The sequence below is a fragment of the Podarcis cretensis genome, assembly GCF_951804945.1.
Source record: "Podarcis cretensis genome assembly, chromosome: 6".
Classification (NCBI taxonomy): Eukaryota; Metazoa; Chordata; class Lepidosauria; order Squamata; family Lacertidae; genus Podarcis; species Podarcis cretensis.
The window spans coordinates 99,582,977-99,610,822 of record NC_137175.1 but is presented as its reverse complement, the minus strand read 5'-3'; the positions used below and the strand labels follow the sequence as shown (position 1 = coordinate 99,610,822).

General features: G+C 42.5%; 1 protein-coding gene across 1 annotated transcript; it reads right to left on the bottom strand.

The window, feature by feature from the left end:
• Window positions 1–156: 156 nt before the first annotated feature.
• DHX9 (DExH-box helicase 9) lies at window positions 157–27,846 on the bottom strand. The gene is given in 29 exon segments (XM_079981111.1): window positions 157–391; window positions 393–629; window positions 2,402–2,602; window positions 3,066–3,181; window positions 4,113–4,342; window positions 5,060–5,187; window positions 5,339–5,500; window positions 5,875–5,986; window positions 6,903–7,063; window positions 7,985–8,137; window positions 9,367–9,440; window positions 9,532–9,626; window positions 9,838–10,051; window positions 11,867–11,967; window positions 12,690–12,846; window positions 13,858–13,940; window positions 14,351–14,492; window positions 15,251–15,442; window positions 16,044–16,121; window positions 16,270–16,431; window positions 16,535–16,624; window positions 17,132–17,268; window positions 18,883–18,929; window positions 23,969–24,117; window positions 24,617–24,729; window positions 24,897–25,014; window positions 25,737–25,877; window positions 26,389–26,530; window positions 27,720–27,846. Coding segments are annotated over 28 exon segments (3,771 nt in total). The 5' UTR covers window positions 26,500–26,530; window positions 27,720–27,846; the 3' UTR covers window positions 157–324.

The following is a 27,846-nucleotide window of genomic DNA, read 5'->3' as shown; positions in this document are numbered from 1 at the left end:
GTTCACCATGTTTGCTATCCCTGAACTACATCATAGAGACTATGTGCAAAACCTATGAAATGGCATTCTCCACTGTTTTTGCAGTTAAATTATATCCAACAGAGCACTTCTGGGTGGCAGGAGACGGCCTCTAAAAATATGACACGTATGAATCTATTTAAAAACAAGTAACTTGTTTTATTAAGATCAAAATGAACACATCATGAAAGAGTATCATAGCAATCTGATTATTTATTATATCAAATTAAAGTTTCAATCCTTTGTGAACTCTAGGACTAGAAACACTTCTGCATTACAAGCAAAGAAACATGGGGAAAAACAAGATCATGCATCATTATTTTTGGGTGGTCCTATTGTTCCTCCCCTACCACCCCCACCTGCCTCTAAACCCACCCCCTCGGTTTCCTCCACTTTGGTATCCTTGAAAGCCTCCACCACCTCTGTAGCCACCTCCTCCAGCCCCACTGGAATAGCCCCTTCCCCCAGAACCACCAGGGTAAGTGGTTCCATAACCACTTCCATATCCACCCCTGTAGCCGCCACCACCACCTCTGTAACCACTGCCACCTCTGTAGCCACCTCCATTGTCATATCGAGCCATTTTGGGGGGGCGAGGTCCATCCCCATACCTGGGAAACAAAAATAAGAGCTGTTATTTTTTACTGTAAAAATGCAGTCCTAAACAGGATTATGGTGCTCACACTAGGAAACCCATCTCACACTGATAACAGGTAATTTCTTTTCCACATTTCAAGTATTTAATGCTAGGTTTCAAAATGAAACATTAAGGATTACATTTTCCCTCAAACTACTTAGGATTTTACATTCTTCTCCCCCTCCATTATATTCCCTAAGAAGCCTCAATGATTTAAGTCTTTCCTAATATCTTGCTGTTCTTTTTGTAACTTGTCCAGCTGCAACCGTGTTCTAAATGTGAACTTAATGGAATAATGACATTGCTGTCTTATTTTTCTTTCATTCTTAACGCTTTTACTTTTTACACACGCTTCTTATTAACCCTTGTTTTAATTCAGAAGTATCTTCTTGGGGATTTTTTAATTCATTTCAGGATGGCTGTACACCTTGGTCATCCTATGGTGGCTTAACAACCACCTTAATAAAACCACATATTAATAAATAATAAAGGGAAATTCCCTCATTCCAAATAGGATTCCTTGCAAGAAAAGGGAAAAGTTGACAGCTATGCAATAAAGAGAGCAAGAGAATCTGGCATCTGAAAGTTATCAATGATGACGATTAATAAGTGCACATTCTTAAGGAATTCCATAATTTGTGTGCCACCACTCCAAAGACCTATTTGGTAGCCACCCACGTAACGTAAGGTTGGGGGGGGGTCCTCACATGTACTTCAAAAATAATACTAAGCTACCCAGCAGGCTCATGTGGATTAGATACCAAGGTCTTGGGCTATTAAGGGATCTGAAGGTCAAAACCGACACCTTGAACTAGGCCAGGAAATGATCTGGTTGCCATAAGAATGTTTCTAAAACAAATAACGGGGGCCAGATCATCTTTCCCCATGAAGGGGTTACAGCTGCATCACCAGCCAAAGCTGGTGAAAGGCACAGAAAGCTACTAATGTAGCTTGGGTATTCATAGCAGTCCTGGATCAGACCTTATTTCCAAGCTGCAAGCTTAAGGGGAAGTGCAACCCCATCCAGAATATGTTAAATATGTCTTCCTCAACTGTTTGATCGCTCTTCATAATCTGTCTTTCTTTGATTGAATTGCTTGTGATTATTAGTAAACTTATAGTCAATCAATCAAAAATTCATCCCCCCATGCATTATTTGCACTTACTAAAGTTTTCATGTAGCATTTTCTTGCCTTATCCTATCTAATAATATCCCCTTTGAAGCCTACATGATTTGCTTTCTTATTTTATTATCCTGAAACTTTGGTATCATTCTACATACTATTTAGGAGTTAAAATTTTTCCCAACATGGATCCCTGTGAAGACTGCCCATTTATCCCAAATTTCATTTTTTGTAATAACTATTTTCTGATAATCAGGATCCATCCCTTTTAGGATTTTTGTAATCTCTGGTTAGAAGAAAACAGGAAGCTTAAACAAGTGCCAAGGTTTCATTATGACTCTTGAGACGGGTGGGCAACCTTTTTCTATTGAGGGCTACACTCCCTGTCAGGGACCACATTAGTCATAGATTAACTAATCTGGAGTAAAGATCATCCTGCTCCTATATTCACCATAGTTTATTTTCCCTTAAGACCTACAACCAAGGAAGAAAAGCCTAACACATCAAACAAAATACTAACTACATAGAAAGGAGGAGGGAACGCCAAGAAAAAAGGAGGGGGGCGGGAAATAGATGGTAGGACATCGAATGGACTAAAGTTCTAAAATAGCTTGGAGCTAACCTCATAGTGCCTGCTGCGAGGTTGATGCCAGCAGCTGATGGTTTGGAGATTTCCCAAATTACATCCAGCATGTTTTTGTTCAGTGGGTCTAGGTCGCTGATGATTTCTGGATTCTTAGTTACTTCCACCACAAGGGCTTCCATTGCTGCACGCAAGGCAGCGATACAGGCAGCTGCGTTGTGAGGCATACGCAGTTTGATCCTACAGGAGAGAAACAGTTTAGCAAATAATTATACTGTATCCGTCCCTGGGACCCAACGTATGTCCCCCCATTTAATCCTCCAAAGTGTTCAATCGGCTGTGCTGTTAGGGTTTGAGGCACATCAACTCAGTATTATAATTTCCCCCAGTAAAGCCTGTTAACTGAAATTCTCTAAGAATACTGAGAACTTAAAAAAAACAAACCCACAAGAATTTTGATACGGCCATCTAGACAGGAATGGGCATCAACTGCATTTTTTTTTATGCGTTCAAAACTCCCTTCCCTCACTTCCACATGTGATGCATCAACAGGATCCTAAAAATTCTGTAAAGAATTTCTGTCTACGTTCAATGTTCTTACACTTCCTTTCTGATACAGCCTTTTAAAGCTATGAAACCAGCTGTTGTACCTTACAGTCGTTCCCCATGCATTTAGAATCCAGAGCCAATCAAAAGTTCATACCAGTCATCCAAAATAATAATCTCCCCATCTGATACAACTTTCTTAGAGCCAAAGAGAAGCAGCTGCAAAGGGCTCACTAAGGTCATTGCTTTGGCAGAGATGGCTCGTGTCCGGATCTGTACATAGAGAAACATACAGATGTCTTTGTGGATCATACCATATGGAATCTGGGGCATAATATGAAATTATGATAGAATCCTAGCACACAAAGGAAAAGTTTCCAGGTGTCATAGTTACAGTGATGAGCAAAAGCCTTCCCAACACTGCCTAAATAATTAGAAATCGGCAGAGAGCAAAATTTATAGCTGCCAGAAGACTGCCATTCTGTCCTCCTTCATCTCTAAGTAGCCTTTATCATCTTCCCTGTTTGCCCTAAAAGCTTCAAATACTGGAATCACACCTATTCAAACTGACATTTCTAGAAATGTACAAAATTCACTCCAAACCAGAGTATATATTGCACTATATTTTCAGTGGCTATAAAGACATGAGATACTTTGCAACACAGAAATACTAAGTAGTTATATGGCTTTAGCCATCTAACTTCAAGAATACAATAAAACTAACTTTGATATAGGCCTATAATGCTTTGAAAGCTTAAGAACATTGTGCTGATTATTCTAAACAAGAACACATAAACACATTATTTATTTATTATTTATTACACATTATTTATTAATTTATATACTGTTTTATGCCAAAATAAGCAGCGTATCAGTATAGTCTTCTCCTTTTTCAGAAACCCAGGGCCCCACCTTTAACCCAAACATGCATTTGGGAACCCATTTCTTCTCCCTCTTGTTACGTGGCGGTAGTGCCGCAACTGCAACCCACCTTAGATCAAGCCACGACACAGTGGTGGGTCCTGAACTACTAGCTGAAAGCCAAGGTGTTACAATCATGACAAGAGATCTTCTAGACTCCAGACCGGCAAATTTCAACCAGAGGATTTTAATTAAAAGCAAACATACAATGCCTAAGATCAAAAATTGTACTCAGACATGCCTGGCAACTTGGTAGCCTGGCACATCTTTCACATTTGCCTACCTTTTCTCCGAAGACAAAAAATGGACAAGGATACTTCATGTCCTGACTGCTAAATGGACAGTTAACAGAAGACTTGTGGATAAGTGCATTGCGGCCTTCGGTGGTCAGAATCTTCCTCTTCTCCTTGTGGAAACAGACATTGGGATACAAACCAAAGGCCAGCAGAGAGATGACAACGTCTAGGCTGTTATCCGGTCCAGTGTTGTTAAATACCTGGGTCATCAAACACTCTGGAAAAGAGAACAGAAACTGGCTTTCCAAGTAGTACTTCATTTTATAAGCAAAACTTTAAAAAAGCATTTGATTTCCTCATTTGAAACATATTTTACATTTGTAGAATGAGTGTTTTGAGTTTACAAATATAAACAGATCCCTACAACAAGGAGGCAGAAACTAGTGCAAAGACAGGACCTCCCTGATGTAGCAACAAGATTCAGCAACTGCACATCCAAAAGTCTCACATTTTAAAATCCATTATGTCCAAAAATGGGATTAAGATTACTGCAGAACACAGCTAGGACAAAAATGATGGAATTTCTTTCTGGAGGGAAATCAAGATACTTTGGACCAAGTTTTAGAGTACAGGTCGTACCTTGGTTCTCGAACAGAATGCGTTCCACGAATCTGTTCGAAATTGTCAGCTTCTGAAAATCGTTCGAAAACCAGAACACTCACTTCCGGGTTTCGATCATTCAGGAGCTGATTTGTTCGGGAGCCAAGGCGTTTGAGATCCAAGGTACAACTGTACTTTCTATACATACTGCATCCCCTGCCAACAAGGACTGCCATACATGGTACAAAACTGGAGGGGGCTCCCTGTATCTAAAATGTTTTTATTATTAAAGAACCTTTGACAAAATCGCGTGACATAAAAATGAGTCTACAGAGCCATGTATTTGTTTACTGTGCCACACTCCCTATACTTGAAATTACTTCATGCATATTACCTTCTGGGAATCCAGAGTTGACAAGAATATCTTTCAACTGCACTTTGGCTTCCCAAGTCATTCTCAGAGTAGCCATGTTGAGTCTCTTGTGTTCACAGAAATGTATCTCTGCATTTTCCCCACCCAGTCTGCAAAAGGAAAATGGACAAGACAAACTGATTTGCAACCAACCTGTACAGATGCTCCACAGTAATTTTCCATATACTGAACTATATAAAGCAGGATGCCTTATAAGGTCATGCAGCTGTTCACAGTTTTAGTTGTCCTAAATAAATTTACCTGGCATTATCCCAGGCTTGGAAAACTGACAGGAGGGCCACGTGATCAGAAAACCGATTTCCAGCAAAATTTCTGTGAACGTAACCCAGCCTCTTTCCCTCGCTAATGAATGGTTCAGGGAAGCAGGTGGCTGCAGAGATGGTACATACAGCATCTCCCACACTGAAACAGAAACCACAGAATGATTTTTCTCATGGTCTTGCGCCTAACAGCTGGAGATCAACTTCAATAAACTTGATATCTAACTATGTTATTAACAGAATATAAAGCAGAATTTACTGGTGTAAATGTTACGAGGCTGGGGAGGAGGTGGGATGACGGCTAGCCTCTGTCTCAAACAATTCAAGTTCGCAAGTTTGAATAAAAACAGAATGAGTGTACTTCGGGCTCTGAAATAATGTCTCAAGTTAAAATTTGGTTTCATGGTTTTTTAAACTCATTTCCAAAAGAACCCACAACACCCCATTTAGAGACTAATCATAATCAGTCACCCAATCAATTCACATACACTTCTAACCCTATTAAATGACACTTACTAGAAAATACACCCCATTATCATCATCTTCCCAAGGCGAGGTTCAATGGGCAGTCTAGCTAAAATTCGCCCAAGAGGTGTCAGTTCATCATTGCAGTCCAAGGCATCAAGCTCTGTTAGGGAGGAAAAATGCACTGGCAAAATCTGATAGGGTTTAATTTAACTGTTCATTCAGCCTCACAATTAGTGAAGCATCTACTGTACTATATATTTTGGAAAGTTAGTTGTTTGCTATGCATTTGGACATTTCTTAAGATACCACAATCAAGTTCTTCAGGATGATTCCCATATTGAAGCAGATGTTTGTTCTGTTTGGATACAATTGGGCACCACTTTGAATCAAGATGGCAGCCCGAAAGTTTCAAAGCTACAATGAATTCTTGGTTTCTTAGAAATACTGAGCAATGCTTGGTACAAGGCTGTTAGATAAATCAGAAAGGTGGCTGCAAAATGAAAAGCTGTTGCCTTCCGATCTTGCTTGTTAGCATCCCTAAAGCATCAGGGCTGGCTATTGTTGTAAACAGAATACTGCACTACATGGAACTTTGGTTGGACTGACCAAGACAAACACAATGGCAAACACAAAAGACATAAATTACACCACCATTCTATAGTGATTGGAGGCTCCACTACAGAAGAGGCCTCTTCTCCAGTATCCATGCTGAAAGTGGGAGCAAGCAGGGAAGGGCATTGTATAACCTCAATTGGCAAACAGGATTGTGTTGGAGAAAGCAGTTGTCCAGATATCATGGACTAGCTTTGTAGGTTAAAACCAGCACTACTTCTTATAAATAAATTGAGAGTAAAAAAAATTAAAACACACTAGGGAAATACATTCACTCGAGTGGTTTTGTTAATGATCTGGCTGTTGCATTGTGGACCAAGTTTTTCAAAGATGAGAGCCATGCATAAACATCGAGTCATGAAAAGAGCAACTGAATATCTACTGCTTGTGTGTGGAAATGTATGACACAGAGTTTGAAAACAGACCACATTTATGCTTACAGACTGGAAGTATCAGTTTAGTACCTCTGAGTGTGTGCTCTGCTTCAATCACTGCGTCCAAAGGAGGTGGCTCTATAGCTTTGGCCAGGAACTGGCCAATTCCTCCCAGTCGTAGTAGTTTGATGCTCAAAGCAATTTCATGTAGTGGTGTTCGGAACATCTCTGGAGTCATATGAGTCTCAAGTCTGGAGACAAAATGAAGAGAGAGAGAAAAATATTTAGGGCATGTTCCATTTAAACTGTTACTACCAATAGCTCTACTCTGCTTCGGCCAACACTGCTCCCTAAGTCACCTTACACACATAGCGGAGAGCTTATTGTCTTAACAGTGTCACAACCCTTCTCAGTCTCCACCAAAACATGAAAAAACTAAAGAGGTGTAAGGAGGAGATACTGATTTGTGAAAGGGATTACCTGACAATCTGTTGTTGACGCAGAGCCTTTAGGACAGAATGGGGAACCTTTGGCTATGCTTGCTGGGGTGAGACTTGGGCATTCAAAAACTCCTGGAAGGGCCATCCCTGCCTCGGAGCCAAACCAGGTGACTGTGTTAACCCCACATTCACTGACAGGTTTTTAAGCTAACCCATACCCACTTCACAGTCCTATCGGGGTGCTAGGGGCATGGGAGCCAAACTCCTTCCCCCTTCCACCTCAACTCTCTTTTGCTTCTAATACATTTCCCCCCTGTCAGCTCACTCCAAGATTTAGGTGAGGGAAAAGCATTTTCAAGCTGCTGAGTATTGTTGGAGGGTTTTACACCTTTCCCCTCTTTCCATGTTAAATGTTAACCCCTCACCCTCACATGCAGACAAAGTCTGGCCTTGAATGAGAGCAGAAGTGATGTAGCCATAGTGGAAGCTACCACAGTAGTAACAGCACAATGGGCAACTTACGTAATTTCAAACTAATAATATAAATTTGCACAATGGTAAAACAGTGTACGTTTACAACTACAGGCTACAGTTCCTCTTTATTTGCATCCTAAGGAGGGTAAATTTCATACCCATTACCTAGTCTCTGAGGTTGGGTTCATCTGGCTTTTCTAGTTCAGTTAACTATTTATTCAGGAATTTACTCTAAGAAGAAGCAGAGTGTACACCTACCGTTCAAAGCGAGCTCTGCTGCAAAGGTGAAAACAGAAGCCAGGACGGACACGACCAGCTCGTCCTTTCCGCTGTTCCAGGTTAGTTTTTGAAGCCCACACAGTGGCATAGTTGGTCATGTTGTTGTGAGCAGTGAAGAGCTTCACCTTTTGCCTGCGAAGTTTAGTTAGAAGAAAATGCATTAATAATTAACTTCCAAGTTCTTAAATATTGAAAACAAAGCAAATTATGATGTGATGCACAGAACCTTAAGGGATTTAGCACTTAAGAGGAAGGTTGCAGCACAATGCAGGATTCTCAAAGTCTAAGATGACTTTGTGAACATATTAGAAGCAGGAGGGCTTGTGATGTGTTAAGATACAGACACAGTTGTAGAACAGCTACTATGGTGGCAGCGGTCACAGTATAAACAAACCAGGTTGAGGATATCAACTTTTAACAAAAATGAAACATACATGTGGGACAGAAGGAATGGGAAAACAGTAAGACCTAAATTGGAGAGGAGCTCTATATTCACTTCCCCCTCAATAGAGGATACAATTGACCAAAACTGATTCCTATCTCTTAGCAGGGGAGTTACCAGTGTGGATTGACCATATACCTATCCCAAAGGCTGATAGATCTTAAGAGAACAATTGTTAAAAACCCTTTCCTGCTCTAGAGAAGAGCAAGGGATTCCTGGTTTGCCATAACACTGCCAGGGTGCTCTAGCTGCCTCAGCAACACAGCAGCCCAATCTCTCCCGGCTTTCTTTTCAACTATGGGCAAGGGAGGGACATAGAGAGGGCTCACGTGCAACTGCCAGGACAATCCCCACTTGCTACAAGGCTGGTTCCACATCATGCTCACCAGAGGGTGATGACACACTTTCCACGATGAGCACATATGTAGAAGCCTGGCAAAATCTGCAGAATTAGCTTCACAGGACCAGTATATCCTCACTTATCTGGACATGTACCATCAATACATAACTTTAAGAGCCACATTAATCAAACAGATGAACCCAATTCCGTCCTGCCTATGTTTATAAAGTGTAATTTCAAAATGTGTTAAGTCTTACCTTAGGCATGTTCTAAGAAATCAGTGGAGAAAAGCTCCAAATTTTAAGCATTTCCCCCAGTTGCTGCTGCCCCATTACATCCACATGGCAAAGAAAGCATCCTACACACACCTGCCCTGAGCTGTCTGCTTAAGCATCCATCTGGCCTGTCAGGAAATACAGATTTCTACCAAGCCCCTGGCTGTGTACTTTAGCCTGGTGGTTCCTAACTGTAACAGATGAAAAAGGTTCTGCAAGGTTAATCTTAAGCTTTCTGGCAGGCAGGACAACATAAAACCCGTTTGCAGATCAAACCAAAGGAACAAGAGGAACAAAAACTCACTTGCAAGAGTCAATAACATAGACGACATCATTAATGGTAATACTCGTCTCTGCAATGTTGGTAGATAAAATTACCTGGAAAAACAAACATAAATCTATTCTGAATACAGTATTACCTGGGACTACCTACTACACTCCTTGCCTAGAGTACAAAAGGAAGGCTCACTTTGGTCATTGCAGGCGGCACTGGGTCAAATACTTTGCGTTGCTCCTCTCGGGGAATCTGGGAATGCAGGGGAAGTATTCTGTACCTTTGGCTTCCTATAATAAGAGCATGTGAAAGTAAATGTTTTAAAACTCCATACACACAACTGAACATCCCTCTCACCCCCACTATTTTTAAATACTACCATTCACTCTCTTTCAAGCACTCACTCCTTTCACATAAGGGAGACCGAGATCTCTTTCACCTTCATGAACACATCAGATAAGAAGCAACAAAGGCAGGAGGAAAGCTGAAAAGTGCTTGTACCAAAGTGTGGATTCATTTCCAGGTATTTCTGCATGGTGTAGATCAGATTCCAGCCAGGCAAGAAAACAAGGACTGCTCCTGGCGCGTTCAGGGTCTCGATATACTTCAGCAAGGCCTCAATGAGCTCAAAGGGGGTCTCCTTCTCATTCAGCTGGGCCATGCGGCGCTTCGTTTCTGGGCCATATTCATCACTACAGATAAGGTTGCAATTGGCCTACAAGAGAGGAGAAAACAGCACTTTGAGAACACTTCCCCTATCAACAGCTCATAAAGACATGAATGCCCAGAATAGAAAGGACTGCATTTACTGGTTCAGTTCTCACTGCTCAATAAACCGGAACTTATTCTGGCCCTACTTTCAAAGAAATCTGCTGCCAAAATTGTAACTTTTCCCCCAATAAGAGGTGAGGACTCTTAACTTGGAATTGTCAAGCAAGTTCTAATAAAAGGGGTTGAAGGTGTAAGGTTTTCATTTACCAGCTATTTATTTAAACATTTATGACCAGTCTTTCTACTGTTTGATGCCCAGGACAGCTTTCATGAAATCACATAACGCTGATTAATGCAACAGATATAGGATACAGAAACCAAAAATTCAGTAATATAGCCACTCATACCAGAAAGTACCGTATTTTTCGCCCTATAGGACACACCTAATTTTTTGGGGGAGGGGGGAATAAAGGAAAAAAATATATTTTCCCCCCTGAGGCGCGGGGCTGGGGCAGGGGAAGCCTGAGCTTCCCCCAACCCCAGAACAGGCAGCTCTCCACAAGGTGTGGGAGCCCAGCGCCAGGCTCCCAAGCTTGTGGAGAGCTGCATGAAGCTAAGCCTGGGCGCGCTGCGCCTCCCCACTGTCCCGAGCTTGTGGGGCTGGCGGCAGGGAGAAGCATGCTTCTCCCCGCTGCCAGCCTTCAAACCAGGTCGGGGGATAGCGGGAAGGCGCGTTGCATTCGCCCCATAGGACGCACACACATTTCCCCTTCATTTTTGGAGGGGAAAAAGTGTGTCCTATAGGGCGAAAAATACGGTAAACCAAAGAAACAGCAGCTAAAAGTCAGGAACCCTCAGGAACACATGAGAGACATAAAAAAAGTTTTGGTTTCTAAATTGAAGCAGAGGGAATACCAACCTATCATAAATATTAAACCACTTTACTCATTTCCTAGTTTGAACCTTCCAGTACACTGCAGTAATGCCTCTGTAAGGCCTGATGTATTTGGTTGCAAAATATCTTGACTCCTAAGTGAAGTGCAGTCTTGGTTTATTGTACAGGGCTTTTGTATAATTTAATCTTGCTTCTTATACAAAGTAGAATAAGCCAAAGTTCAAAGTAGTATAAAGAGGTAAAAATATTGCAACCTGCTCAATTCCCTCCCATAGAATAATAGAATTGTAGAGTTGGAAGGGACCCTGAGGTGCAACTACTCCAGCTGCTTGCAACACAGGAATCTCAGCTAAAGCATCCCTGACAGATGGCCATCTAACTTCTGATTAAATACCTCCAAATAAGGAGAGTCCACAACCGGAGGGAGACTGTTCCACTGTTGAACAGCTCTTACTGTCAGAAAGTTCTTCTGTACGTTTAAGTTATATGTATGCATGCATTGAGGGACGCAGGTGGTGCTGTGGGTTAAACCACAGAGCCTAGGACTTGCCGATCAGAAGATCGGCGGTTCGAATCCCCGCGACGGGGTGAGCTCCCGTTGCTCAGTCCCTGCTGCTGCCAACCTAGCAGTTCGAAAGCACGTCAAAGTGCAAGTAGATAAATAGGTACCGCACTGGCAGGAAGGTAAACGGCGTTTCCGTGCGCTGCTCTGGTTTGCCAGAAGTGACTTAGTCATGCTGGCCACATGACCCGGAAGTTGTACACCGGCACCCTCGGCCAATAAAGCGAGATGAGCGCCGCAACCCCAGAGTCGGTCACGACTGGACCTAATGGTCAGGGGTCCCGTTACCTCTACGCATGCATTATCATTACTGTTCTTATGAGTGCTGCAGAAATTGTAAATGTAAAAAAACCCCAACACACATCGTCATCTTCACCAGCATCTTCATCTTTATCCTTCTTCTTTTTGTCCTTTGGCGGAGGAATGAATTTAGTCATCTGAATGCAGTCTTCCAGAAAATACTCTAAAACAGAGAGAACATTTATTGTAGGGATTATCTTATCAACTAACTATTCATTAGTAGTCCAGCACTAAGGGCCTTCTGGCGGTTCCCCCACTGCAAGAAGTGGGGTTACAGGGAACCAGACACAGGGGCTTCTTGGGAGTGGCACCTGCCCTGTGAAACGCCCTCCCACCACATGTCAACAAAATAGACAACTACCTGACTTTTAGAAAACATCTGAAGGCAGTCCTGTTTAGGGAAGTTTTTAAAGTTTGATGTTTTATTGTGTTTTTTTATATTCTGTTGGAAGCTGCCCAGAGTGGCTGGGGAGACTCAGTCAGATGGGTGGGATATAAGTAATAAATTATTATTATTTCTTATTATTATTAGGATTCTGCAGGGACCTCCAGCGGGATGACCCAAAAGATTCTGAAGATGAAGGCTCACCTCTATCCTGCCCAACCAAATATTGGCAGAAAAACAGTAAAATGTCCAAATTACTGTTGCTTTTATCTCCCCAGGTAAAAGGTACAATACAGATAAAAGTTCTGTAAGCATTAAAAATATATAACCTGGTAACTGTGTCTGTACTAGAAACAATCTTATTTCTGGCATTAGCAATTCAATTGTGTCATCTCTCCAATTCATGACAGTGTTCTGACACTGTAAGGATATCCCCATGACACCAAATGACAACGTCCTTTATTCCAGCTTTTCTAATATTCCTTTGGGCAGCCATTCACCTTGAACAGGGTAGGTTCTGCCAAAGACCTCAATGATGGGGCAATTAAAGAAGTATTCACAGAACATGGTGGTATCAATGGTGGCAGACATGAGGATCACTCTGATTTCAGGGTAGGTCTGAATGACGTCCCGCAGAACCACTAATAGGAAGTCAGTCTGTAGAGAGAAAAAACAACCCTTAAAAAAGAAAATAAACACACCTGAACTCTGAATCAAATTTAAGGCGCCTATGAATTTGACTGCTTATTACGTATCATGTTATCGTATCAAGGGATCGCCAGTTGAGGTACTTAGCATTTATATTGTTCAAAACACTTCACATCAGTACCCTGTAACCTTAGAACAGGGGTGGGGAACCTGTGCTCCTTGGGATGCCACTGGGCTCCATCTCCCATCAACCTCAGTCAGCACGGCTGCTGGTCAGGAATGATGGAGGGGGTGTAGTTCAGCAACATCTGCAGGGCCACAGGTTTTGCAGCTACACAAGGGTTGTTATCCCCATATTTATTTATCCATACAAAAAAAATTATATCTTGCTTTCCCCCTTCAAAGTGGCTAGCAAAATATAGAAATAGAAAAAATAAAAACAGTGATTCCATCATTAAAGCTATTACCAAAAACACCGCAAGACAGAAGGCAGAATTAAGAAAAGGAGGGGCAGATAGTGCAGATGGGTGGTTGAGGAAAGGTGGCTTGCATAAGGATTCCTAGTGAATTCATGGCAGAAAGGGCATTCATACTGCAGGCTTCTCAATTCATAGCTCAGTCTCTTAGCAACGATGTGACAACTAAAGTCCACTGCAATCTAAACCCCCAATATAAAGTAGTAACAATGCCCCATTCTAGTTCCCACCATCTGATGAATGCTGGGGTGCTTCGGAGTGCACCTTTCACATTTGCTCAAAGTTACAGGACCAAGGGATTATTTTGTAGAGTTATTTTCTATCTACCCGATTTGCCTAAAGGATAGCTCTAGGTACTAGCACGTAGATCTCTAGCAGGGGCTAGAGGTGAACAAGAGAACCACCAGTTTGTAATGGTGCAGAAACATAGTGTCAGCAGAACCTAACAGAAGCACCTACTCCCTTTCACAACAATAGGCATGCTTACAAAATGTTAAGGGAGCCAGGTGGCAAACAAGCTGTTTGGGTAGAGTTCAAAGCTTACATTAATGTCTCTCTCATGGATTTCATCCACAATAACATGACTGATTCCACGGATGCCAGCCTCCAGCTTTCTCAAGAGGACACCTTGAAGGAGAAAAAAGAAATTCATGTCCATGAAGATAGGTATCAGGTGAAGGTCAGAAATGGGTAGGGGGGAAATCCCAGCCCCCCTCTACAAAAAACAAAATAAAAAAACACCTCCAACCCCTCAGTACAAACACACATCTAAGCCCTTTCTACAGCTCCTTTCCAATTACTACTATGGGTTTGGCAGCTACCTCTCTCATGAGGAAGAAATGGCGCCATTTTCATTCTAGTGCAAAGCTTCCAGGTAGAGGCTGCATAAAGTAAGTTTCTAAGATTTCAATCATTTTCATGTTCGCTATGACTAAAACCACTGTGAGATGAGGTTCTCCAACTCTGCTTAGCTCCAGGTTTTCTATTTCACCTCGCTATCCTAGCCTGGAAATGAGAGAATGGAAAGCAGCACACACCTACAGTGCAGAACATCATGCTGGCATGGGGTCGGGGAAGCACCGATTCAAAGCGGACACTATAACCACAGCTATTCCCAGGTTCTTCTCCTCTCTCGTAGGAGACTCGTTCTGCCACAGAAACAGCACTGATCCTCCTGGGCTATAGAATTAAAGGAAATATCTTTCAATTCAAAATATGAAATCTGCACCAATTCCCTGCAACAAACTCATGAATGAAAATCATAGAACTGGAAACAAGACATTCAAACAGCATCTATCAAAAGGTGGAAAAATCACACGTGCCATGATACCAAGGTACCCAAACATTGGATGCTGGGGATTCAGTGATCTGCAATCTCTCCACCCACCCACATCTGGGCAGGAAGAAAGCCAAAATTTAATGCTAGCATTTCAAAACCTGAAATAGTCAGGGCCAAGACAACTCTGATCCAAAAAAACCTTTATCCAAAAAACCTCAGTCCTCTGATAAACATAAAACTGAAAATAAACGATTGTCTTTTCAGTTGTTGAGCAGGGCAAAAATGCTTTAAATAAATTAAAGACAAATTCCAACATGTACATTTTCATACTGGAAAACCTGAGGAGGAAAATGCAGTCTCAATTGACAAAGAAAGTTTCTGTAAACTGAGCTGAGATGATGTCACTGTCTGTACCCTTTTCCCATTAAGATACATTACTCAGTCATTTTCAAGTTAACTACTGTACAGTGATGGACAATTAGCAAATTAATCTCACAGGGATGGTTGAGAAGTATGCATTGCATCCACAAGATAACAAATGGGAGCACTAAGGATATATTACGGCTTGGTTTACTAAATTTCGTGGCAACTATTTCTGACGGGTATTATTCCCAAATACTTCACCAATCTTAAGTACTGCTCTGAACAGGTTCTTCACCTGAGTCACAACCACATTACACTCAGCAGCTCTTCCACTGTGAATAAATTCATCCAGGATGTACTGTGGAACCTGTGTGGTTTTGCCACAGCCTGTTGCCCCACGGATGATGACAACAGAATTTTGGTGGATGGCATCCAGGATCTCTCGCTCAAACTTTTTCACAGGGAGGGTTTCCCTCTCTTGAAGAATCTGGGACAGAAAGCAGTTTGTGATTAATATTCAGCAAATAACCTGGCAACTGGCAGTTTCCTGGCTATGTATTAGCAAATAAAGCACTGTCTTCCTCACCCCAACTTCTGCACACTTTGAAAGTTTGGAGACCTAAGTATACCCTTTGGTTTCCTCCCCATTATATACAACACAAAGATCTTTTCAAGTGTGTGTGTGTACACATATGCGCATCATACTGGTGAGTATGCTTCTGACAGTTCAAAGACCTACAACCTTTTCTGGAAGACTAGGACAAAAGAGGAAGTAGCAGTGATCAGGCACAATACCTGGCCAAATCTTACTCCAAAGAACCTGCCCCCTAGCAGATGGAGAAGAGCCACTGGGAAATGACAGGCAGGGACAAGGTATGGGGAAGTAAGATAGCATGGGTCTTGGGAGTTGTGCTCCATGTATGTAGAGTTTGGCTTTATAGCCCCAACTAACCCAAGTCTATAAGACATTTTGGCTAATATCTGTGGCAATGTAAAGCTAGCACTCCCAAAAATATATCCTTGCAATTTTCTCTAACCTGTGAAAACCTATCACAAGCCTCAAGAACATTAAATGTCAGCTGACTTACTTTTTGCAGTTCCTGATCATTTTCCAGCTGATACATGAGGCTGCTTTTTAGGTCAATGCTTATCTGTTCTGGTGTAGCCTGAGAAAAGATCACAAGATTTAAAGATACATACTGCTTTAAAATAGGTACAACAAAGCCAACTAAGTGAACAGCAAACAAATTTCTGTAAAAAGTAAAAATGAGTCATGCCAGGAATCACAATAAAATATATGAATTGTAGGCTTACGTATGCCAGAGGACCCTCATCAATATTGCAGCTAGTCCACGGATTCCAGTTTGACTGAGGGGGGGACCATGGCACAACCCCTGTCTGATTCTGTTTCTGGGATGGTTCAAAGTGGGCCAACTTTCCAATGTTGAGAATAGCAGGGAAGTTGGGATCTTCGGGCTGCCAAGTTAGTTAGAAAAATAACACAGTGCTTAGTGAAAATAGGCAGAATCCCATCTGACTGAGAAAGTGAAAAGAAAGCTGTTCTTGACCACACACTCACCAGTGGAACTGTTTCAAGACACATCTCCTCAACGATGCCTTGCAAGTGATATTCTAAATCTGAAGAGATGTTGACTTCGTAAGGCTCCACCTATGAAATCGACATGCGTAAAGATGTTCTCAGATCCAATAAAGAAACCACTCCCTTGAAAGATGTACCTGCACAGTACACTTGCTTACAGAAAAGGAAGTCATAATATTCTTGGCTCAGAACACAAATAGGAAATAGATCACATTAAACCATGAAAACTTCTTCTTTCTTTTTAAAAGTACATGTATGTGTCGTAACTAAAAACCAAAACATAGCAACTGTACTTAAAAGTGCTTAACTTTGGGAGGGCTCATCCCATGGACGTTTTAGTCTTCTGCCTCACCAAAAAGAGGAAAAAAATTAAAACAGAGCAAGTATCCAAAACCAGCCATTATCAAATCAAGAAATCCAGTTGATACAGAAAGGCTCCAAAGTGCTACAAAAAGACACTCTAGTCTGGTGACTATTCAACAGAATGAAATCTTTTACAAGTCTGAGGAATGCTTTTGTGCACTCGCACAAACGCACGCACACACAACAGCATAGGACATTTGCAACAGGACTCACCGATTCACCTTCCTTCTTCTTGGTCTGTCCAGAGTAAGGCTCAATGATGTTCAAGTGATAGAGCTGCCTAACCAAAGACAGAGCACAGGACTGTGCAGCCAGCTTTTTGTTTGAGCCATGCTCACGAGCATAGATTCCTGAAATAGAGCAGTCCAATATTGCCATAGTTTGAAATTTTATTAGTCCAGAGAGAAAAGAGAGATGTGTTTCACAGTGCCATCTCCCAACCAGAAGTCACTAAACAACAACAATGAAACTTCTCAAAGATCACAAACGGGAGCCCTGAAATTTTATCAGTGCAAGTAATCAAATTGCTTTGGTACTTAATTACCATCAGGGAACACAAAGAATCATAGAACATTGGAAAGGACCACAAGGCTCTTCTGATCCAGCCCACTGCAATGCAGGAATATTTTGCCCACATGTTGGAAAGTAGTTACTAAGATTATCTCAGCCAAGTGTGTCTTAGGGCTTGTTTATAAAATCAATAACCTGTTCAAGGGTTATCATCTGTTCAATCTCAGATTTATTTATACATGTGAGATTGGTCAGCTGCAAACAACCACCTCTAACAGAGGGCAGTGGGCCTTCTCAGTAGTGGCGCCCACCCTGTGGAATGCCTTCCCATCAGCTGTAAAGGAAATGAGTAACTATATAACCTATAGAAGTATAGGAAACTTTTTAAGGTTTAATGTTTTATTATGTTTTTATATATGTTGGAAGTTGCCCAGAGTGGCTGGGGCAACCCAGTCAAATGGGCAGGGTACAAATAATAAACTACTACTACTACTACTATTACTACTATTACTACTACTACAACAGCAGCAAAATCAGAGGCTCTTGACATTTCTTTTTCCCATTCACCCAGCTATCCCACAGGGTCTTGGTTCTCTAGTTGTGTGCCTTGCTGGCTAACATGCAATAAGAGGGCTGGCATGTGTGGGCATGGAATCAAGCGGACCTACCTAGAGTAGTTTGGGCTATAGGCTACAGCATGTCTCCTAGTGAAAAATATACACCAGGAGGCTTAGTTTGGTCAGAATTGAGTATACACTTCCAGAGCTAATGCTAAATACATTACTTCTGGTAAATGAGCCATCATAGCTGCTAAAGGGCTGTGTCCTGGGCTTTTTAGACTCATCTACCCATGTACTGTGGGACGCGGGTGGCGCTGTGGGTTAAACCATAGAGCCTAGGACTTGCCGATCAGAAGGTCGGCAGTTCGAATCCCTGTGACGGGGTGAGCTCCCGTTGCTCGGTCCCTGCTCCTGCCATCCTAGCAGTTCGAAAGCACATCAAAGTGCAAGTAGATAAATAGGTACTGCTCCGGCGGGAAGGTAAATGATGTTTCTGTGTGCTGCTCTGGTTCGCCAGAAGCGGCTTAGTCCTGCTGGCCACATTTGACCCAGAAGCTGTACGCCGGCTCCCTCAGCCAATAAAGTGAGATGAGCGCTGCAACCCCAGAGTTGGCCACGAATGGACCTAATAGTCAGGGGTCCCTTTACCTTTACCCATGTACTATCTGACACCAAAGGGGTGCATTGGTTGCCAGATGTGAAATATATTGGCATTATTTTCGGCTCTCCCACCCCACTAGGAAGGGAACTGTACTTCACATATTGATTTCAACTGCAAGTGCCTGAAAGAGTTGAGACTCACTAACACCACCAAAACCAACAGTATATTAAAATAAACTTCCAAAGGGATTGCACAAAAGACAACACTAAATTCCCTCCCAATAAGACACTTACTTCTAGCCGGCTTTTTGACATAAATGGTCATTTCTGCAATAAAGCTCCTGCAACACATACAGAAAGCAGAGTATTAGGGCTTTAGTTTTTGAGGGAGATCAAACTAGGCACCTCCAACATAGCCAGGCCTTTTCCATTAAGCAAAGCCCAATAAAATTCAAACTTTCACTGTTAACTCCACATAATTAGCACTTTTAAAAACACTAATGACTTCACAGTAAAGTAACTGTAAAACGAGCAGTTCTTCCCAAGCACGTATGTTTTCACAATGTTTTAAAGGTTAAGGTGTTCTTAAGAGAATAATTTATAATCTGTATGTCTTGCTGGTTAAAGAAGAATGGGCAAATCATAAGCTTCCAAATTAATATGAATCCAGTGAGAAGAAAAAAATTAGACTAAAAAAATTACAGGACTTAATTGCAGAATAGAAGCACACTGTACAAAACCCGAAGAGAACCAGATTTTAAAAACTCCATTTAGGATTTTGTCTATCTCAGCCTCACATCTGCAACTGCAGGCTTTTGCCCAAAAAGGAGCCAAAATATGATTAATCTGGCAAAATAGGCAACAGTAAAGGTAGCACTTCCCTCAACACGTTATCTAGGAAAAATATGGCTGAGGTTGGAACTACCATCCAAGGTAGCAAGATAAATACACGGCTTCACGTGGCTCTTTTTTTTACCTGCTTTGGAATGCGATCAGTTGGTTTAGTTTCCACAAATACCTTGGTCATTTAAGGCTCGAATGGACAAGGCTATAGTCCTAAGTATGTTTATGTTACAATGTATACACCTATTACCAATGAAGTTTGGGTGACAGTCCTCAGAAAGTTACTCATTTAACTGAGTGGGATGCATTTTTGAGTAAACGTGTGTAAGAACTGTCAGGTTTTAAATAAATTGCTTGGGAATGGTAATTAACTCAAACTGGGTTTTAAAATTTGTTGAGGTCTCCTTATACTTTAATAGGTGGAATTTCCCCCAGCATTTCTGCTGTGTTGCAAGAAGATCACATTACACCTGTAACTAGTTCAAGGTTTTGATATCTCACTGCAAACAAGAGAAGTTATATTACACTCAGAGGCCTCTTCCTAAACCACCAGTGAACTGACCTTCAGGCACAGCGGCTTCATGAGTCAAAAGGCCACTGGCTCTCAGGGACACAACAGCCACCCTTTCATTAATGACACCGATGCCAGTATGTTTCTCAGCCAGGCTTATATCCAGCACTCAATTCATTCTCCTCCACCTGGGGGGGAACAGCAACACCAGAAATCAATTTACAATAGATCCCCATGTGATTGCTTAGTACAGCCTAAGCAGCAGCACATGTGTGAATGAGCAAAAATCTCTGGTGTTGCAGTTGGCCACCCCTTTCAGCCTGGAGCTTAACCTGCAATGCTGCTATGGAGTCATCTTCCCATCCTGCCATCTGACAGAGCACCCTGTTTGTGCGCAAGGAAAGCATGCTTGTGTTTAGAATTGTATACTCCCAAACTAGTTTCTGGAAAGAAACATCCAATCACAAATGAAATGCCAGGAAGACATGGTACCAACTCTCATCTATGATGTGGAATTTTTTAAAAAAATTCCCTGCTGTATTTGTCCATGGGAAACTATCCACTTCTTAATTTTCACAAAATGAATCAGTTACATAATGAACAGACACAGTTTTAGCCCAAATGGCCAGTTTAAAAGTTGCAATTAGCTTTTTTTATGAGACTACCCAAAGGAAGCATATTTATATTTATAAAAATGGGAGAGAAATATGTGCACAGCTCCTTTAGATGAGCAAAAAATAGTATGAACTGTTTCCAGTACCTAAACTTTTTTTCTTAAAACTTTAAAATAGGTTGGTTTGGGAATCTGCTTCCAGTTTTAAGTCAATCAGAATTACATGTTAGATGAGTTTAAAACAAAACTGGTGTTGGGAGGAGGGCTTTTCGATTTGGGACAAGTTGGGTCTGCGCAAAGGGGTGGGCTTTACTCAAATCAGGATGGAACCAGGCAGCTAGCACTTTAAAAGATGCGATAGCAGAATTTGATATAATGGTGACCTCTAGTTATTCTAGAACTGGAAGCAGAAGTTTTTGTAACACTAAAAAGGAAACATCAAAACTTACCAATACAACCAAAGCATGCTTTCTCAGAATTTTTGTTTGCGTAACTGCTGTCATCCGCTAGAACAGTGTTTCCCAAACTTGGGTCTCCAGCTGTTCTTAGACTACAATTCCCACCATCCCTGACCACTGGTCTTGCTAGCTAGGGATTCTAGGAGTTGTAGCCCAAAAACAGCTGGAGACCCGTTTGGGAAACACTGCACTGCACAGGCTACACAAACTATGCACCCCCCCACCTTCTCACTACTAAGCAAGTTTAAGTTTTAGATAAATCTAAACCATTGGATATATCACAGCATGTTTTCGAAAACATCTTTTTGCTTCCCTGCAGACACAAGTGATCTATCCGAGCCTTCCTGGGAGTAACAAGTTCTACACCCTGGAATGCTCTCTGGAAAATAGCAAGCAGGCTGAGAAACGTACTGTCACTCACTGCTCCCATCTTCATCAAACAAACGGACTGGAAGTCACATTCCAGAGAAGTACAACTTCCACAACAGTTGGGTGGGAAAATATTCTGTAATTAACACCTTCCAAAGCATTCAAAATTAGGGCTGCCACCTTTTTACCAGTACCACTCTTTTGTATTCTGGTCTGTCATGCAGAAATTAAGCAGGCAAAGTTTTTCCTGGGATAGTGAAGCTTTACCAAAGTGATTAGTGCACGCCAGGCTGCTGATTTAACACCCAGGAGTAGGGCCAGTAAAAAGATGGCAACCCTGACAATGTTTTGCGTACTCAAGGCAATTATCTCCACTGGAAGCTGGAAGAAAAAAGTAATGTCACAAAGTACACTTAAAGCCAGAAATTAAATCTGATTCTGATTACACAATGGCCCAGTTCAGATGGAACATATTCAGCCCAACCAACCATGGATCACTGGAGCCAGAACGAGAACAGAGGTCCTTGACCTCCTGCTTCTCCCCTACTGCACTGCCTTTTCTCGCACACCTGGTGGTGTTTTCGAAAGAGACACCAGAAACCCGCAAGTATCGTTGCCGTGAACACTAGCTATAACTGCAGCATGTGCCCTTTTGCACCCTTGACATAAAAGGCATATTCTCAAAGCAGTTTACACAGCTAAAATTGGACAGCCTTAAAAAAAAAAAAAAACTTCCACTCTACAGTTTTATCTTCCAATTCCTTCCTTAAAGAGGATACTCCTGGAGTCTCGTAGGCTTCACCAAGCAGATGGTATCAGCTGCTCCTGGCTTCTGGAATTTTCAGAGACAGCTGTTGAAGTGATGCAAGAAGTCCTCCCTCCAGATTTCTTGCTGTTGTTTTGCCAGCCAGAAGGGATCACAGGGGAATTGCCTCCTTGCCCTGGAAGTGTGTCACCAGGCCTGTTTCTGTTCTTTAAGTGCAAATATAGGACACTAAAATACAGACCTCTTCCAAGCTCAGCTTCAAAAGCAGCACTGTAGCCAGAAGACTGGCTGTTATCTGGAAAGCTGAAGTCAAACAATGGTAACAGTTCCTTGAAAGGGAGGAGAGAAATGGGGCGGGCAGTTGCCAAAACAAAAAACTGTATGTTCTCAGCAGAGAGAATGCAGCTCTGTGGAGGCTATGCTCCACTCCTGGCAGTGGCCAGATTAGAGAGACTGACAAATAGCAGCTGCCATTAGGGAACACAGTTTGGACTATGGCTAGGTAAAGTGGCAGAAGGAGCACAGGTTGAGGACAGGGAGGGTCCAGCAAGTAACTGGATCAGAGCTACCAACATTGGCAGACCGCTTTCAAAGGCTTGTTTAAATATATAGTCTCCTGAGTGTAAGTTTTGTCAAGAAATAACCACAATCAAATGTATTCCTTTTTAACATAAGATGTCTATCCCCTATCAGAGGGAGCTGTGCAAATGGCAATTAGGTGCCAGTACAATTCAGAAATCAAGCTGGAATCACTCCAAACTAGCATGACAGTAACAGCCTTGCTCTAAAGACTGATCAGATGGGTGGGGTATAAATAATAAATTTATTATTATCAACAAATAAAATGATAAAGTTCTCTTAGGATTCCATTATAGCATATGGAGAAAATTGCATTTTTTAAAATGACCCATATAGAAAATTACTTCATAAAAGATACAAGCTTCCCTCTGCCATATCCCCTTGATGTGCTGTTTTTTTACATGCAGTAAGTATTGTTCTTCACATAATTCAAAAATGGTGATACTTCAGTATCCTGTCCTGCAGTCTTATGAGCCTGTCAGGGGACTGCCATCGGAACAGGGGAGCGAGGCAGGGGAATACAGAGAGCCTCCAACGCTCCTTGTCCAGCGGTGGGGAAAGCCACACCTCCAGTGGAGAGAAGAGGGAAGGGACCAGCCAAGGTGGGAAAGGGCTCGAAGATGCTGCTGAGAGCCCAAGCGCCTCACCTAGCCCAGCTGGCCAGGAGGCACACACGCCACTTCCATCACCCAGCCTGCGCAGAGGGGTGAAACGCAAGGAGGGGAGAAGGAGATTTGGGGTGTCTAAGTTCTTATGTTGGGGGAGAAGCCGGAAGAGGCTACTCCCGGATTCTGCAAGTGACTAAGATGGACATGAACTCTGTGGTTCTGCACTGTAAATAGTTTGCACCAATAAAACCTGTAAAAGACAGGTTGGAGTCCTGACTGGTTATTCACGAGCAACCACCACCCGCATCTGATAGAGCCCAAGAAGCCATGAGATTCTGCTCAACATATAGCTTGGGTTTAAAGAGTGCCTACCAGAAAAGTGTATAAAATACCTTCTTTTCTTTAAAAAACAACAACAACACAATTAAAGGCAGGTTGCAAACTTGGACAAAGAAAGCAAGAAATAAACCCCACAGATTAATATGATTTTGGCCACTTAAAAAGAAATAGTTGATTGTACCTTTGTTTACTCAGCGTATCCATTAAGGTAACTAAATTCCCTATTTGAAAGTGCAGAGCAGCCAAGAAGCATTTCAACATTATCAGCAACACAAAGGTGAAAACCTAGCAAACCTGTTGTGATCAGGCCCCACTTGAGTGTATTTATATTCTCCTTGAATCTTCTCTTTTTGGAAAAACTGGTTCAGGCGTGCCTTGGCATTTTCTAAGGTCCAATTCCCATGAAGACTAGCATTTAAGTCTACTTCTTCTGACTCCAAAGTCTGATGGTAAGAAACAAATGTCTTGTAATTAAAGTTTACAAGGGCCACTCTTAACTTTGTTACATGTCAGTATTAGATGAAACAGTCTTTAAGATTTCTGGATCATCTTGTCTGCAAGCTAAGTGAGATAAGCATTTCTCCAGTAAATTAAACAACTTTAATACTATGACTAAACCATTAGATCTGTGTATTGGAGACTCCACATGTTCTGATAGGCAACCCCTGAGAATCTATTTTGTAATATGCCCAGAATTATTCCACTATCCCCCAAATATAGCCGTAGATTAAAGGAAGCGTAACAGTAACAAAAGTTACTTCATATGCTAACCAAGAAGATAAAAATATCAAATATTTGAGCTTTACCTGCAGAATAATCTCACATAAATTCCACCCCACCAAACAAGCATATGGAAGTATCTTCTATGTATCAACCGACCTGGAACTATAATGTGTACTGAACTTATCTTAAAGGGGGGGGGGGGAGAGAAACAACCCTTACTGCCTGAGCCTCCTGCTCCTCCTTCCTGGAATAGTAATCCTTCAGATTAGCTCCGCGGTCCCACTCAGTTACCCCGTAGCCAGAGCTTCCAACTCCAGAAGAAGGAACACCATCTATCAGGGAAGAGAAGAAAGTGAAGTGTTTCCTAATAGCTGTAAAACACATGCTGTTTTAATAGAAATTAAACAATTTTAATAGAATTCCCCAGAGTCTTGATTTATAAAGCACCAAGAGTGTAACACATATAAGGCATGTAAGACGCAGGTGTTCAATGCCTTACCTACTTCTGTTTTGAGAGCCAGATGAGGAGGAATTGGCCCTCCCAAAGGTGTAGTAAACCCATCTGCACCTTCTTCTGTTCCAGCCGCTTCTCCATCACCAGCACCCACAGCTCCCACCTAAGCAAGAACAAGTATTTTGTGAATTACAATGTTGCTTTCCTCAGAGACCCCAATCCCCAAATGTGACCCAGACTCTGCTAAGTATTTTCCTTTCATAGTCAACTTAAAGAGCTGCAAAACTGGGGTGTACTTATTTTTAATTTATTTTTTTAATCTGCCATCCTTTCCAAAGGAGCCCCAGGCAACAAGTGATAAAACAATGGGAAATATTTTAATTTAAAAGGCTTGTATGTTTACATGTCCTCCACACATCGGGCTCTGCATTCCTATGTGCCTCAGCTTTCTTTTCTTTTAAGAACGATTCTAACCCTTAGAAAGTGGGTGGAAAGACAAAACCTCCAATGTTAGTCAGACCCAGAGCAGACTCACTGAAATCAGTTGACATTACTAACTTAGGTTCGTTCATTTCAATAGATTTACTCTGAGTAAAACACAGCTGGATACAATCTTCAAATATCATCCACAGTAATAAACTATGCAAGTTTCACAAACATTAGCAACTTCGCACAAGTATTTTGTGAGTTCAGTATATGGCCTTCCTTGCAGCAAATTTTTGGAAAAAATGCAGCTTACATTTGGTTCCCAGGTAGTCACTCGATCAGACCTAGACACACTTCATATGCTTTCAGACCATATCCTGGTCCTTGACAGTAAACCTAGCCTCGATTATAAAATCATGACATACCACATCACATATCCCCCAGAACAGAAACACTTACTCCGAAAGCTGGGATTTCTTCACTTTTGATTTCATTCACTCGAACCAGGTAATTGAGGAAGTCCCTTGCTGCGTTGGTCTGGGCATCCTTCTTGTTGGTGGAGTTGCCCATGCCAGTATAGTTGAAGCCTGTCACCCGAACCTGCCGTGAGTGGATACACAGGCTCAGGAAGGAAAAACATGGGAAGTCTCAACACCACACCAGCTCAAGCAAATACCATTTCCAGCTGACTTCAAGTTGGAAAACTAAAAAGTGCAAAGAACAACTGGGCATGCTGCTTTTGAGACTTCTTCAAGTGAGAGGATCAAATGGCAAAACATACAGCAACTTACATTTACAATGAACAACTCCCATTACCTGTTTGCCATAAAAAGTACAATCTAACTCAGGGTGTGGCTCTCCAGCTGCAGTTGCCAAGTGGCAATGGGGATGGAGGACAGTTTTGGTGGACGAAGCAGGGTGTGGGCTTGGGCTGCTTAATGCAGTCTCTGGAGAGCACCCCAAAGCACCTGGGGCTAGACAAGAGATGTCACTGGCCCATGCAACGTGTTGCCTATCCCAGCTTTAGGAAATATTCTTTTCCAAGCACCCTTGCATGAGCACATGAAGACAAAGCAAAGCTGCTTTGAGCTCCTCAGACACAGGCTCTCACCTCACACATGAACTTCTGTCGGTTTTTGTTGCCCACAGCACGGATTTCGTAAGCTGGGGTGATCTTCCGCTTGCCGCACCAAGCATACAGGAAATTCTTCACGTCCCCCATGGCAAAACTGGGTGGAGTAGTGCAGCCCCTACTGTGGGAGGTTTAAAAACATACTTAAAGCACTAGGATATAGACTAACTTTCTTTCTCCAGAGCAGCCTTCTCCAACTGGCCCTCCCAGGAGCCCCAGGCAGCACAGGGCGGCAAGACTAGAGGCTAGATGTCCCCCATTAGCTATAATGACATTTTCCTTTTGTTAGGAGGACACAAATAGCAGCCGCTGACACAAGAGGGAACTCAGGACTCTGAAAGCATTGGCCACACTGAGATATAATGCTACAATGCAAGAGCTGGAAGGGACCAAGAGGGTCATCTAGTCCAACCCGCTGCAATGCGGAATATTTTTGCTCAATGTGGGACCCATGACCCTGAGGTTAAGAGTCTCATGCTCTACCGGCAGAGCTATCTCACATTTAGCACAGCCTCCCCCAACGTGGTACCCTCCAGATATTTTGGACTGTGGCTTCTTTATCAGCCCCAGTCAGCACAGTCCACACTATTGCAAGCTCAGCTACACGAGAGAAAAGACAACTTATTTCCATAGCTGTTATCCCACTCTAAATTCTATGTTTCTATCCTTACATTGTTGACGGCAATATTTAGGTATTTACTATTATTATTATTATATATTTATTTATTTGTAATCCGGCTACTTCCCTGACAGGGAGTCAAGGCGGCTTACAGCTGAAACAGGAACACCTGAGGCTGCAACGCAGGCCGCTCTAGCTTTATTAAAATATAAAGGTGGGACAGAAATGTAATGAATAAAATAAAAATAAATTGCCGCCGTCCCGCTTCCAACTGTACAATTCTATGTATCGAATCCAAGCACTGGATCGGACGTGGAGGCGATCGCCGTTGCATTCCTAGAGCGCATGCGTGGTTCCCCCCCCCAAACAACCCGAACTAAACCCGGAAATCAGGGGTCGTTTCACGACTCTGTCCTTCTCGACTCTATGCATGAAACCGGACGCCAACATAGCAGGGAACACAAATGCGCACGCGCGCCCGGCTCCCGCCCACCAAACCAAGCAGCTCTACTGCGCATGCGGTTTCCCACTCCATTTTCCCCGACGCCTCGCCGCGCCTGCGCACTCCCCCTCCCTCCCTCCCCAGCCCGTTTTTCTCTCCACGGCGCCCCTGCCCTCATACCCACACGCGCCAATTATTATTCTAAAAATTTAAATCCTGCTCAATGTAACCTTGTCCTGCGCCGGGTACCTCTGCCTCAGCCCCTGGCCAGCATAGGAGCTTCCTCTGCCCGTCAAGCGGCTCCCGCTTCGCCAGGTCCTCCGCCGCTCGCCACAAAGAGGCCAAGATGGCGGCGCCTCTGCGCCTGCGCAGTTAG